We start from the raw sequence: 13,812 nt of genomic DNA, 5'->3' as shown, positions 1-13,812 counted from the left end.
AAATGGAGGCAAATGTGTATTCTGTGACTTACGGTGATTTTGCAATTCTAGATGTATAATACCTCCTAAATCTTGACCCACTTTGTGTAAGATTCTGGTATCAAATCCAATGCTCTCACAACTTACATTTCTTTTTCCAAAAATAAGGTCTTTGATTTTAATCTAACATTGATTTCAATTGAGACCAATATAAGGTATGATGTAAAAAAAGGCTCCTGGCTGAATGCATGCTGAATTAAAATCAGGTTTTATTTTTCAGCATCATCAGAAAACATATCTCTGTTAATTAGTTCTCTCATGCACATCCTGAAGAAACCAGTTTAAGAAGATAAATTCAGCAGCAAGTTTCTCCTAAATGCAAATTTTGTTTGGAGGGAACATAGTTACCAGGGAGCGCTTCAAAATGGCAGTGCCAGTTCTTCAATGTTTCCTTTGATCAAGCCTCCTGACAAAGAATCTGAGAAGCACTGGATTTAGTTTAGCAATTGCTGTGAACTTCAGGTCAAAGGGGTGTTCTTCATGTTTTGGACTTAAAATACTTCCAGATTTAGAGATAAAGTATCTTCCATCTATTAACTGGAAGTCCTATGGACAATGAGTAAAATAGGTGTAAGCCAAATTTTGGTGGATATGATCATATAGGTGAAAAGTTACTATTAATTCGGCATGAAGCACCACAGTGAGACCAAAAGGATTATTAAGACACTAAAAAGTCATATAGTTAAAAGGATTTGTTGCAGACTTTACCAAACAGCCTTGTTTCCGTATTTGGCTTGATTATTACACACTAGCTTTCTTGCTGTCTATTGTATCAACTCAGAGTTCCAAACGCTGCTCCTTTTCAAATCCAATAAGAACAAACAGCATCATTACAAAAGGCCATTGTAGGAAATGGAATAAAAAGTATGTGATGCTCTTCTGAAATTACTGAAGTAGATGGTTTTTAATCTTTATCAGATTGTGCTACATCTAGGATTTTTAAATGTGTCTCTAAAAAAGAATATTCATATGCGTAACTAAAACATACAATATTTGTCTTGCTAAGCACTAAACTTATTTAGCAAGCTAGACTGTGTGGTAAACCATGTATATATGTTGTAACTCAGTTGCCTGTCTGGACACACCCCTCTGCTGACTGCCCCTGTGGCTCCTCCCACAAAGTCCTGTATAAAGGTGTTCGCCTTGCCCCTCCCCCTCAGTCCAGGGGCAGACACTCACTGTGGAGGTCGTATTGTACAGCGAATAAAAGCCTTTCAGTATTTTACCAAACCTCAGTCTTTTGGAGAAATTGAAGGTGCTTCAGACTGTTCAGCAAGAAACTTTAAATAAAAATAGAGAAGGCTGGAAATACATAGCAGGCCAGGCAGCATCTGAGAAAAAAGAAAGAGAGTCAATATTTCAGGTTGACAATCTTTTCATCAAAATGGTTCACAACTGCTTTCTGTTTTTATTTCCAGCCTTTGTAGCATTTTGCTTTTGCAATAAGAATCTTATTTTGGTAGAAGGGTAAAACATTTTGACTTCAGGGAATCAAGGATTGTAGATCAAGCAGGAAAACTGCACTGAGTTAGAAAGAGGCACTGAGGAAAGTGGTGGCTAGGTTAACAAATTTCATGACACATGCTGGTGATAATAAACCCGATTCTGGTTCTGAAATTATCGAAATGATTGGTCATGAGGAAATTGAAAGACACTGCAGTCTTGTTGGGCTGCATGACTTATTTATACTCCTTTTCTTTACTTCTTGATATGATTGCTCATGCATCATGTGATAATATTTCCTCAGACATTTTTCTCAATGATTGCCATGTTCAATGGAATATCCGCAGAAGACCTGAACAAATAATATAAAATTAGATCTCCTGTTAAAATTATACCAGAACTTTCAAGGGGCAGTTAAGAGTCAACTACATTAGAGGGTCTAAAGCAGGGGTTCCCAAACTTTTTTTTATATACCATCAACCCATACTATTAACTGAGGTGTCTGTGGACCTCAGGTTGGGAACCCCTTGTCTGGAGATACATAAAGACCTGACCAGGTCAGGATGAGAGATTTCTTTGCTTAAAGCATTTTCACAGAATAAAATAACTCTGGTAAAATTTATTTTGTTTTAGATTTATTTGCTTAATTTGAAATTAATGCAATTCCTGCAACAGTGAGGCTTACACATGCATCTACATCAGTAACCTTGGCCCTTGAATGCTAATCCTGCAATTTAATCATGTCACTAGTACATCATCAGAAGGTCCCCTGTGGAAATTCAATCCCCAAGCTCGTAATCTCAATCAAATTGTCATTAAATGCATCAACTGAAGATGGGAATTCTTCCACAAAGAAGAGGAAAAGAAAATCAGCAGACCAGTTTGCTGCAGAACAGCCTAATAGAAATTGCTGACCAGCCACAGGAGTGAGTACACCAATCATTTGAGCTACAGGAAATAATTTCAGTACAAAATGCTTTGCATTCACTTAGACAATACAGGTAAATGTACGTAAATTGTACACACCTACTCACAAACATGATGATCACTGTCAGTCACCATGAAGTAAAGCAATCATAATGATAAAAAAGCACAGAGCCTCAACCTTACCTCTTCTGCCAGTAAATGAAAAAAAAAGTACACATATGCATTGAGTACAAGGATTCAGGCCATATGCTCAGGAGTGGCTTTGATCACTCAATTTTATTTACAAATCAAAAGCATAATTATGCAAAACTGAATTCCAATTATCCACACAAGGCTAATGGAAAACGTAGCACTCAGCACTTTTGTAGAGCACTTTAAAAGAGATCCATGGGACTAGTTTTAATTCTTAGATTTATAGGGTGGTGTGCAGGATAATATGAGGAAACCCAGAAGTATGCACAGCACATCTTCCATTGACTGGAATTTTATTCATAAGCATTTTCGTTCTGGCTTTCCCAACCAATAAGAATCTCTGATTATGATGATGTCCTGCATGAAGCAACCCAAATGGCAAGTTGAATCATGTGGCATTACCGTGGAGAAACAAAGCACGACTGCAGTGGAGCTTTGCTTAACCAGCACTCTCTTGGATGTTTTGCTGGGAATAGTATTAATGATCTGGTCAAGGACAGTAGCAAGAATGTAGGACCATATTAGAACAGAGAGCACTATAATACAGGAACAGGCCCTTTGGCCCACTATGGTGTGCTGAGCTAATTAAATTAGTAATCATATTAACAATCCAGTATTAAAAAAGGTTCAACAAACACAGCGAGGCAAATTTTAGAGAACAAAAAAGAGAGAACGCTGCAAGAATTTAGTGGATCAAGTAGACAAAGAGTATGTTGATGTTTCAGATCATGACCCTGCATCAGGACTGAGCGGGAAGAGAAACAATTTTTAGTGTATAGCTGATGTAAGGCCAGGAGAGTGGTAAAGGTCGGTAGCTGACAGGTGGGGAGGGCATGCCAAGTATGGGGAACCAGATGGAGTACGGTTTGGGAAAGATGAACAAAAGGAAAAGAAAACTAGATGGTCAGGTAAGTGTGTGCATGTTCAAAGTACATTTATTATCAAATTATCTATACTATACATTATACAACTTTGAAATTTGTCTTTTTACAGGCAGCTACAAAAACAAAGGAACCCAACAGAACCCATTAAAAAAGACTATCAAATGTGCATTGTGCAAAAAAATAACAAATTATGCAAGCAATAAAAAGCAAACTAATAACACTCAGAACTAAAGTTTGCAAAATTGAGTCCACAGTCACAAAGGCAGACATCACCGCAGCTGGTCCAGGAGCCCGTTAGTTACAGGCCACAGCCTCAGCTCAGCACAGAGACAAGTAGACCTCATGGAGCAGTGAGCTGAACACCAGCCCATCCTTCTCCTCTGGCCCCAACGCACCCACCTTTTCATCTGGCCCTGCGCTTAAATCAGCCAAATATCAGCTCATTCTTCACCCTCGGGCCCTGCAACTTCAATTCTTCCCCAAGTCCACTCCAACAATGGCCAAACATAGGCTCATTCCTTGCTCACTGGTCCTTGGGAATTGAGTTTGCATCCAGTGATCATGCATTAGTGAGTTCGAGTCAGACAATCATTGCTTTATACAGCGTAGAAACAGGTCATTCGGCCCTCTGCTTCCACTCTGATCAGTAAGCAGCAATCTGTATCAATTCTACCTTCCAGGACTTGGCCCATAGTCTTCTGTGTCTGGGCAATTTAAGTGCTCATTTGGACATTTATTAAATACTCTCTGTGGCTCTGCTTCCTCCAGTCTCTCCAGAAATCTCCTGTTGCAGTTCTCTGCAGCCACATCACTAACATCATAAGAAATATCAGATCATAGAATGAGAAACATTGCAGAACCGGAAGAGACTCTTTTATGCACAACATCTGTACAAACCAAGATCCCAATTTGAACTGCACGTAGTCTAGATTCCTCCATTCCCTGCCTGTCCAGACACCTGTCTAAATTCCTCTTAGACATTGCTATCAGATCTGCTTCCATCACCTTTTCTGTCAGGACACTGCAGACACCAATCACTCTGTGATAACTTGCAGTAGCTGATTTTTAAGGAGTCACTGAAGGACTGAATGGACGCTATTGACGTGTTCTTGTGGGGTTTTGGAGCTGTGTAGCATGTCTCGGAGGATCTTGTTAATGAAGGCTTGGAAAACGACCAGACTGTCGGAGAGTCTGAAAAGCTTCTCCAAGTATTTGTAGTGGCCAATGGGTGTTATGAACGCTATCTTCCACTCATTCCTTCCCCCCCGCCCCGCCGCCCCAGTGGGTGTAGATCAGGTTGCACGCGCTCTGTAGATCCAGTTTGCTGAAGATCTGGACCTCATGGAGTGTTTTGAATGCACTATCCATCAAGGGGAGAGGGTAGCAGTTCATAACGATGATGTTGTTGATTCCACAATAGCCATAGTGGCGAAGATCCCCATCTTTCTTTTTGGCACAGAAGAATCCTGCATCAGCTAGGGACGAGGATAGGTGAATGAAGCTGTGCTGTAGCACTTCGGTGATGTAGTCATTCATGGCTTGGGTCTCAGAAGGACAGAAGGAGAACAGACGGCCTCAGGGAGGGGTGATGCCTCAGAAGTATTTGATCGTGTGGTTGTGTGGTCTGTGAGGAGGCAGGGTGCTGGCTTCCCTTTGTATAAGAAAAATGGCTAAGTCCTGATATCCCTGTGGGGGTCTGGTGAGGTCAAAGGTTTACTTCGTCTCCACAGGTTTACAGGGTGAAGTCAAATGAGGTTGCGGGCAGGTGCTCGGCCAGTGGATCCTCAACTGAGCAGTGAACGGGATGACCAGACAAAGTGAGGGTCGTGAGTTGAGCGCCAGGGGTAACCCAAGATGAGAGGAGTGTTGGGTGAGTTGATCAGGAGAAACTAGATGGACTCACTGTGCTTTCCGACACTCCTGTGTACAGGCATTGTGTGCACTCTAACCGTCCCAGACCTCAAGGGGCATTCATCAATGGCCACGATGTTGAAGGGGTGAGAGATAGGTTCAGTAGGGTGTTCAATCTTCACACACGGTCTAATCCAGAAAGTTGTCTGCTGCGCTGGAATCCACCAGAGCCTCCTGAAAATGTAGAGCTGACAGAGAGTGGAGGACAGAGAGAGTGAAACGGGCTATGGTGCTGGAACGAGGGGCTGGGCTAAGCTTGCCAGAAAGGAGATCCCTCACCTCTACCTGGAGGCGCCACCCCAGGCGCAGTGGTTTTTGATGCGTTGGTGGTCAGCTGCTCTGCCACAGGTGTATGTTGTTTCTCCACTGACGCTCACACTCCTGTTGGGGGGGGGGGGTGGTTAAAGAAACTTTCCCCGACTGCCTGGGCTCTGGAGGTGCTGGTGATGAGGGCCCTACAGCATGAACTGGTTCTGGGAACATAACTGGGAGCCTGGCTGATGATCTGGAGGGCCATTCCTTAAGATGCTTATCAATACAGAGGGCCAGAGTGATGAGGCTTTCGAGGTCGGAGGCCGTCTCTCGGGCAGACAGCTCGTCTTTCAAGGACTCCAAGAGGCTGTGATGGTAATGGGCCAGCAAGACTTCTGCATTCCAGCTGCACTCTGCAGTGAGGGTCCTAAATTCCACGGTGTAACCCAGCACTGGGCGTGAGCCTTGGCACAGGCAAAGCATCAGATCCACTGCCCCACTCCCACTTCCAGGTGGTCAAAAACCCATTGAATTTCAGTCATAAAATCCTCCAGTCTGTCACAAATGGTGGCTCTATTGTCCCAGTTAGCGGGGGCCCAGGTCAGAGCTCTCCGAGCCAAGAGAAATGAGGGAGGGGATCTTTTCCCTGTCCACAGGATGCAGCAATGGCTGGAGCTCAAAGTGTAAGACACACTGGGACAAGAAGTTGCAGCATTAGACTGGAGACCCATCGAAGCGCTCAGGCATTGCAATCCAGGGATTACAGGGAGGAGGTTGACAGGCGCAGAGTTGTGGCATTGAGACCCAGAGTTGGAGGAGAGTGGTGGACAGATGGTCAATAGTTTCCTGCTGCTTCTGGATCATGTATTCATGTTGGTAGATGACTTCCTTTAAGTATATTCTGCTGGGTCCATCAACAGTTCAGGAAATGTAGAGGAGGCTTGACCCAAGAGCAGAGCAGCAGAGACAACTTAGCAGGTAATGATACTTTACCTACAGGTCACAACGTAACAAGCCACCTGGAGCCACAGTACAAGAAAGAACAGAAACCAAACACACAGGCAACAAGGTAAACTTTAGGCAGGATAAATGAAGGCTAGGAGCAACTGTCTGAGGCTAGCAGGTTCAATTAGTGGACAAGAATTGTGGATAGAAACTGTGGTTAAATAGGCTGCAGAAGATGAGTCTGGAATGAGTGGCAGGTGAATCCTTTTAGCTGGGTGGAGACTGGGATGTACCTGCATGTGCAGGCCTGACAGTGAAGTGCTATAACAGATCTTGCTGGTGGAGAACAAGCAGGGGGAGGGACCCAGGATGGGGCAACCCAGCTCACTTGACAATGGTTTCCACAGAGCAGGGTATCTTCAATGTCTGGTCCCACTCTCTGATGTGTGCCATATCCAAACCACACATCCTCCTAACATCCTCATTTTTCCTTCCTAAGTCTTCCCCAGCACTTCAACCTTCACACCAGTATACTGTTCAGAAGCAATCATCCCTTGTAACAATGCTCTTACACACATACCTTTTCACCCTTATAATACTATCCTTATTCCTCATTAATACCCTGAACAAACACTATCCACTTATCAGGAAAATATGCTGTTATGCTCAGTTATAGTCTCTTCATTCTCCTCATAGGAGCAGCATGGAATAATAAAGAACTGGAGACTTTGGCCATCTATCCCTCTTACAATTAACACCTGCAGAGGAGGAGACATTATAAATCAAAGGAAGGGAAATGGAGGTTTGCCAACCATTTGGTGACAGAACTAAAGTTAACACAGGAGCATGGCATCAAACAGTCAATCATCTGTTACTCCACTACACCTCGTTAGTACCTTGTAGTCCTGGCGACTCTGTCTGGTTTGGTACATGTGCAAGTGGAACAGTCCCTGGCAGGGACCTAAAGTTCTTAAAAGCCCAGAAGGAAATAAATGAGAAAAAAACAACCATCACAGCTGGGTTATGAGCAGCCTGCTCCAATTGCATGGAAGCCATAAAGGTTGGCATCTCGAAGCACCAGGGAAAGACTAAGGACAGTGGAATTCACATGGGTGTTACATTGATGTCTTGTTAACTTGTTAACTTGATGTTATCTATTTGAAGCACACAAGTCACCCCTTTTTACACTGTCCTTTTCTTTCCCTCCTCAGGTTCTGGCTGCCAAGCGACCGTCTCCATTGCGAGAATACTGAAAACCCCAGCCACAATAAATTATCTCTCCTCAGCCTCTGCCACTTCAATGCAATCAACCACCCCACTTGCCTTTATTTTTTCTCCCCTGTTAGCAAACACAATGAGAATGCCCATATTTGGATTCTCCCTTGCCCATCCAATTGTAATTAGGATCTTTGCCCCACCCACCATAAATAAATACTGTAAACACAATTTGATCAGTAAAATATTCATCAATGACATTTTGGAACTATGTCCCTCTAAATTACTTGAACGTTGTGAACCTAGGCTAGAACATTGTACATCAAAGGGTCACTGTCTTGTCAGCCTTTTCTCTATCAACACATAATGAAACTGGCCATGTAATGTCTTGCTCAACAGTTACTTTATAGTATTGTTGGTAAATTATACTTCAGCTACTACTTTCCTGTTATTGCTATAATAGAAGTGAATTGCATTTTTCAAAGTAATATAGATAATAATTTCCCAAATTAATAGCAGTAGGGCACTAAGCCCCTTACGTTTTAATTCAATTTTATTACAGCTGATCTGCAACTCAGCTCAATTTAATCAACTGAATTCTGCAAACTTTAATACACATGCTGAATAAAACTTCAGTTTTTGGGTTTATAAGTTAGGAATAGCAGTGGTTCAACCTAAGGGTGTTATCTGGAAGAGAGGCCCCAAGGTGGCAGGGCTAGAGATTTTGTATCCATGTGGGCTGCGAGAGAATGAGGTAAAGAGAATGGTTTCACTCTAATCTTCTTGCATCAAAATTTGGCTTAAAGTTAAAATTTAAAATTAAGTTATGTTAAAATTTCATGGGGTTAGTCTGAAGCTCATTGCATCAATAAGATACGGCAAATTTTGGTTCAGAATATTAAAATAGAACTCTTAGTATTAAATTTATCCTATATATGAACCACATAAAATATCAATTAAAAATCAAGTGGTTCCTTTACAATCCATAACTAAATTGGTAAGAAATCCTACAGGAGCTATACATGCTATGCTGTTCCAGTCTCTGTGTACATATCTTTTGTTCTTCTATTTTGATCTTAATGTTCTCAAGTGAGATTGCCTGATACATCTTCCTGTATTTGATACTCTGTATAACTGTTTAGATATAGAGATGTCCGCACTTTGATCTCGAATCCTTTCTTCAAAGACCGTCAGTCCAAACTACAGCACCCAGACTTCACATATAATTATTGGACTATCCATTCCTGCTTTTGATGTATTAAAATGGTATCAAGTGTCATCTGACTCCCTTCTCTATTTTTTGTTAGATTTACATTTTAGATATACCCTAAAAAAGGATTAAATTTCACATTCCAAAACTTTCATTTAACATTTTCATGTCAGCTGTGCAAATTTATATAGAACTGTCAAATCTCTATAAAAATATTTCTGTGCATTCCCACCATATTTGTATAACTCTCCAATTCTAAAATATATTACAAGTTGATGTGCAAATAAGAAGAAATAAATTTATCTATTTCACCCTAAATACTGTTGAACTTTCTATGAATGTCTTTCTATTTTTCAAATGTACTGAATGTAGAATCCAGATTTATAAAATAATAAACCTTAAAGCATCTTCCAAAGGCACAACAGTACACATGGAGAGAAACGGGTAACTCCCTTAATTAGCAAGGACCAATAATTATTGCAATTTATGCCAAACCTAATGGCACAGTATCTAGGAACAACAAATCCAGCTCACACAAATTGTTTCAACACATTTTCTGTTGCAAATTTGAATTAAGTAGTATGCCATATTCATGTTCATGTTTGCTTCAAAAAGCCTGTTTAATAAAGGTTAATCTTTTGACTGTTATAAGCTTGAAGGAAATATATTTCTTAAATAATTTATGGTAATTCCCATTGCAAGAGCCAGCTTTAATCTTTCATCTCATCTGAAATTCATATTTACATTCTTCTTTCTACAAATGAAGTATTTTGTTCCCACTTTAACAACTGTATTAGTAGTTTCTCCAAAGTACATTCAAAGGGAAACTTGTGAAATGGAATTGCTATGTAGCCTCATTAAAACTTGCTTAAAAAGAATGAATATATCAAATACAGGATCTTAGGTTACATTCCAGCCTCTAAATTGAAATAGCAAATCACGTGACAAATGCCAAGGAGACAACTATCAGGCTAGCTCGCCCTTCCATGGAAACTTTTCAAGATATGTACTGTATGTCAAGCATTCCTTTGCTTTTCAATTGTAATTGAGACAAAAATAAAAAGCTGACTGTTTAAAAAATTGCTAATTTTATCTATCAAAATCTTTCTGATCAACTTGAACATGAAAGTAAAAAAAAACAAATACTGTAGGTTTTAGATAAAGTATCTTTGGCTAACTTCTTTGTCTATGTGGGTGCATGGACTATTTGTATTCAAAGCCCTTAATAAATAGGCTAGACTTTCATCACAGTTTCAAGGTCAATACAATGAAAGCTGTCATTTGAAATATATTCAAGGACTGAATATAGTTGAGCAAATCAAAGAATGCATGAATAAAACTCAAAGTAAAAATCCATCATTTTTTTCTAATAGCCAAACTTTTAATTCTTGCTCTAAAGCTGAATTTATGTTTGAACAAGGAATTGGGTCTACACTTATAATTAAATCTCATTTCTCATGAAATAGAATAAATAAATAAATAAACTGGTGCGGACGTAGCATTGTGCAAAATTACATAACTAAACCAAGAGCAAATAAAGAGTATATATTCTTAACCTGAAGCTCCATTTTGAGAAATTCTCTGGAATAAAAATATATTTGTACATATTGTAACATATATAAACGCATCTAATAGAATTAATAATATTGATGAATCATGATGGTAAAAGAAAAAATATTAAAATAAAACTAATTTCATGTTTCCTTGTGTTTATTATGGAAGGCAACAAATTAACTGCAACTGTGCAGTTCTATTAAAGTGTAAATATCTGCTGCAGCGACTCCATTAGTTGATTTCATAACTATGTAATTACAGTCTGTGTCTGGAAACAGCTAAATCGACCTTTCTTCCATGCAGCAACTGTAAAAGGCTTTGAGTAACAGTTCATATATCAAGGTAGTTTTAGTATACATAGTAAATCTCATTGAAATCCAAAGAAATGTTAAACTATAACATCCACAACATATTAAAATAAAGATTTAATTAAATGTGCAGTTAACCATTCACTATCCACAAGTTTAGTATGCAAAATTATTCTGACTTTTCATGCATAAATTCCTATCTTTCATAAGTACTGTCAAAATAAATTCCTTTCATTTAATTTATAGGAGCATTTTTTTTTCAAAATCATGATTGAGAAAGTAAGAACAATCTCTTGGAGAAAATTAACAAAAAATGAGTCTGTATAAACTTTGAAAAGATTTTAGATTTAATTGCCCATTAAGCTCACCTGGCTTTTGGGCTCTTTGTGTATTAGATCCACTTCTCTTCCTAATATATTCACAGCAGAATATTCACAGTTTGGTTAATCTTTTCTCAACATACAATTTTTGTGTTATTTCTAAATATTTGTTACAAGCCTCTTAACCGCAAGTTATAAAAAAAATAAAATGCAGAAGCACAGAACAGGAACAGAATGCTTGGAAAATTTTAGAAATATGAATAATCTTGTTTTCTTTAATAAAATTATACATCTGCTCAGCTCCAATTGTCTTAGGGTTAAGTTTCAATATACATAAAATTAAACATTGATTTAATCATGCATAATCCCTCCATTATTACATAATCCGTGCAATTTAAAGTCTACTAAATTACTCTGGATGAATAATTTTCTACATGTTTTAGAATACAGCATATTAATTAGTCTGTATGAGCAATAATAAATAAAATCAGTTTTCAATGTAATTTCCTAATATACTTGGAAAGTCCCATAGGCAGACAAAGCATTTACTTGTACTTAGATGAGACTGTAATCCATCATATGGGCTCCCCCCACCCCCGGCCCCAGTTTTCAAATAAAGCATCAACTCCAGTTTATTATTTCTTTAGAATTAATTCTTCTATATGTTACCTATACGCTGCACAATATTTTATAACCAAAAAGAAAAACAAAATACTGAGCAATGTGTCACAATAAGCCAACAGCAGATGCATTTCCTTGGCCCTTCACTCAGCTCTGGAGCACACAGACCATCAAGATGCACATGTCAGGATGCTCTTCATTGACTCCAGCTTAGCATTCAGCACTATCATCCCCTCAAAACTCATCACTAAGCTGCAAGACATGGGCCTCCATACCTCCTTATGAATTGTATCCTCAAATTCCTCATTTGCAGAACCCAATCAGCACAGATTTCAACATCTCCTCCACAATCACTATCAGAACAGGTACACCATAATGCTGTGTGCTTAACCTCCTGCTCTACTCACTTTATTCTTATGGTTGTGGGGCTAAGTATAGCTCCTTTATCAGTTAAATTTACTGATGACACCACTGTTGTTGGCTGAATCAAAGGTGGCAATGAACTGGCATATAGGAAGAAGATTGAAAATCTGATTGAATGGTGCCTCAACAACAATCTGTCACTCAACGTTAGCAAAACCAAAGAGCTGATTATCGACTATAGGAGAAGAAGCTGGAGCTCTGTGTTAAAGTTAAAGTCTGTCCCAAGCCTTGTGGCCCATCAGGCCGGTGCTTATGCTGGTTCCTGTGGCATGAGGCAACTGAGAGTACGAGACTCCCCCCACCCCTCCCCCCCCAGATAGGACGCCAGTTTATCACAAGGTTAACGCCCAGCATTTGCCGGTACCCATTTTCAGCTGGGTGGACTGGAGCATTGTGTGGTTAAGTCCGTTGCTCAAAGACACGCTGCCTTGGCGGAGACTCGAACCCACGACCTTCATGAGCCTAACGCCCTAACTACTTGGCCACGCGCCACACACTGGAGATCTATGAGCCTGTCTTCATTAGGGGATTGAAAGTGGAGAGGGTCAGTAACTGTAAATTCCTTGGCATCATCATATCAGCGGATCTGTCCTAGGAGCAAGATATAAGTTCAACCACAAAGAACTGCTACTTTCTTGGAAGTTTGCATACATTTGGCAAGTCACCTAAAACTTTGACATACTTGTATAGATGCACAGTGGAGAGCATCCTGACTGGTTGAATCATGGCCTGGTTTGGACACACCAATGCCCAGGAATGGAAAAAGCTGCAGAAGGTGGAGGATACAGCCCAGTCCATTGTAGGTAAAAGCTTCTCCACCACTCAGTACACTTATATGGAGCACGATAACAAGAAAACAGCATCCATCATTAAGGACCCCCCACCCCCACATCCAGGCCATGCTCTCTTCTCACTACCACCATTGAGTAGGAAGTACAGAAGCCTTAAAGTTTAAAATTCAAATATCTAATGAGGGGTAACAATTGTTTCCTGAACTTGGTGGTGTGAGTCCCGAGTCTCCTGTACAGTACCTTCTTCCTGCTGGCAGCAGTGAGAAGAGAGCAAGTCCTGGATGGTAGGGGTCCTTGACGATGGATAATGCTCTCCTGCAATAGTGCTCCAAAGAGATGTGCTCAGAGGTGGGAAAGGCTTTACCCATGATGGTCTGGGCTAACATCACCAGGTTCAGGAACAGTTATTACCCTACAACCATCAAGCTCCTGAACTGGCATGGATAACTTTACTCACCTCAACTCTGAACTGATTCCATAATCTACAGTCTCATTTTCAAGGACTCCATCACCCATGTTCTCAATATGATTTATTTTTTATTTGTATAATTCATCTTCTTTTGTACAGTCTTTGTTTATTACAGTTTTTTTGTAAATTCTATTTCTTTACTTTCCTCCAAGAAAATGAACCTCAAGGTAACATGTATGTTCTTTGATAATAAATTGATTCTGACTTTGAACTCAGTGGGTTAGGTAGTACCTGTTGAAGAAAATGCACACTTAATGCTTTACCTCCACTGAAAGAGTCGAGTGTAAATAGGCAGAGACTCGGAGGTG

At 39.9% G+C, this 13,812-nt stretch overlaps 1 protein-coding gene across 4 annotated transcripts in view; it reads left to right on the top strand.

Annotated features, from left to right (window-relative positions):
* Window positions 1-10,079, top strand: part of LOC134343574 (uncharacterized) — a 219,139-nt gene extending 209,060 nt beyond the window's left edge. For all 4 annotated transcript variants that reach the window (XR_010017274.1, XR_010017276.1, XM_063042320.1 and 1 more), the window contains one exon: window positions 7,805-10,079. Coding sequence is in view for 2 of the 4 variants with exons in the window: in XM_063042320.1 (XP_062898390.1) it covers window positions 7,805-8,175 (371 nt within the window). In the remaining 2 variants the exon portion in view is untranslated. The remainder of the gene's footprint in view (window positions 1-7,804) is intronic.
* Window positions 10,080-13,812: the final 3,733 nt, after the last annotated feature.

Source organism: Mobula hypostoma, chromosome 3, assembly GCF_963921235.1.
Source record: "Mobula hypostoma chromosome 3, sMobHyp1.1, whole genome shotgun sequence".
Taxonomy (NCBI): domain Eukaryota; kingdom Metazoa; phylum Chordata; class Chondrichthyes; order Myliobatiformes; family Myliobatidae; genus Mobula; species Mobula hypostoma.
Note: the sequence above shows the minus strand (reverse complement) of the source record. Positions and strands in the feature narration are given on the sequence as shown.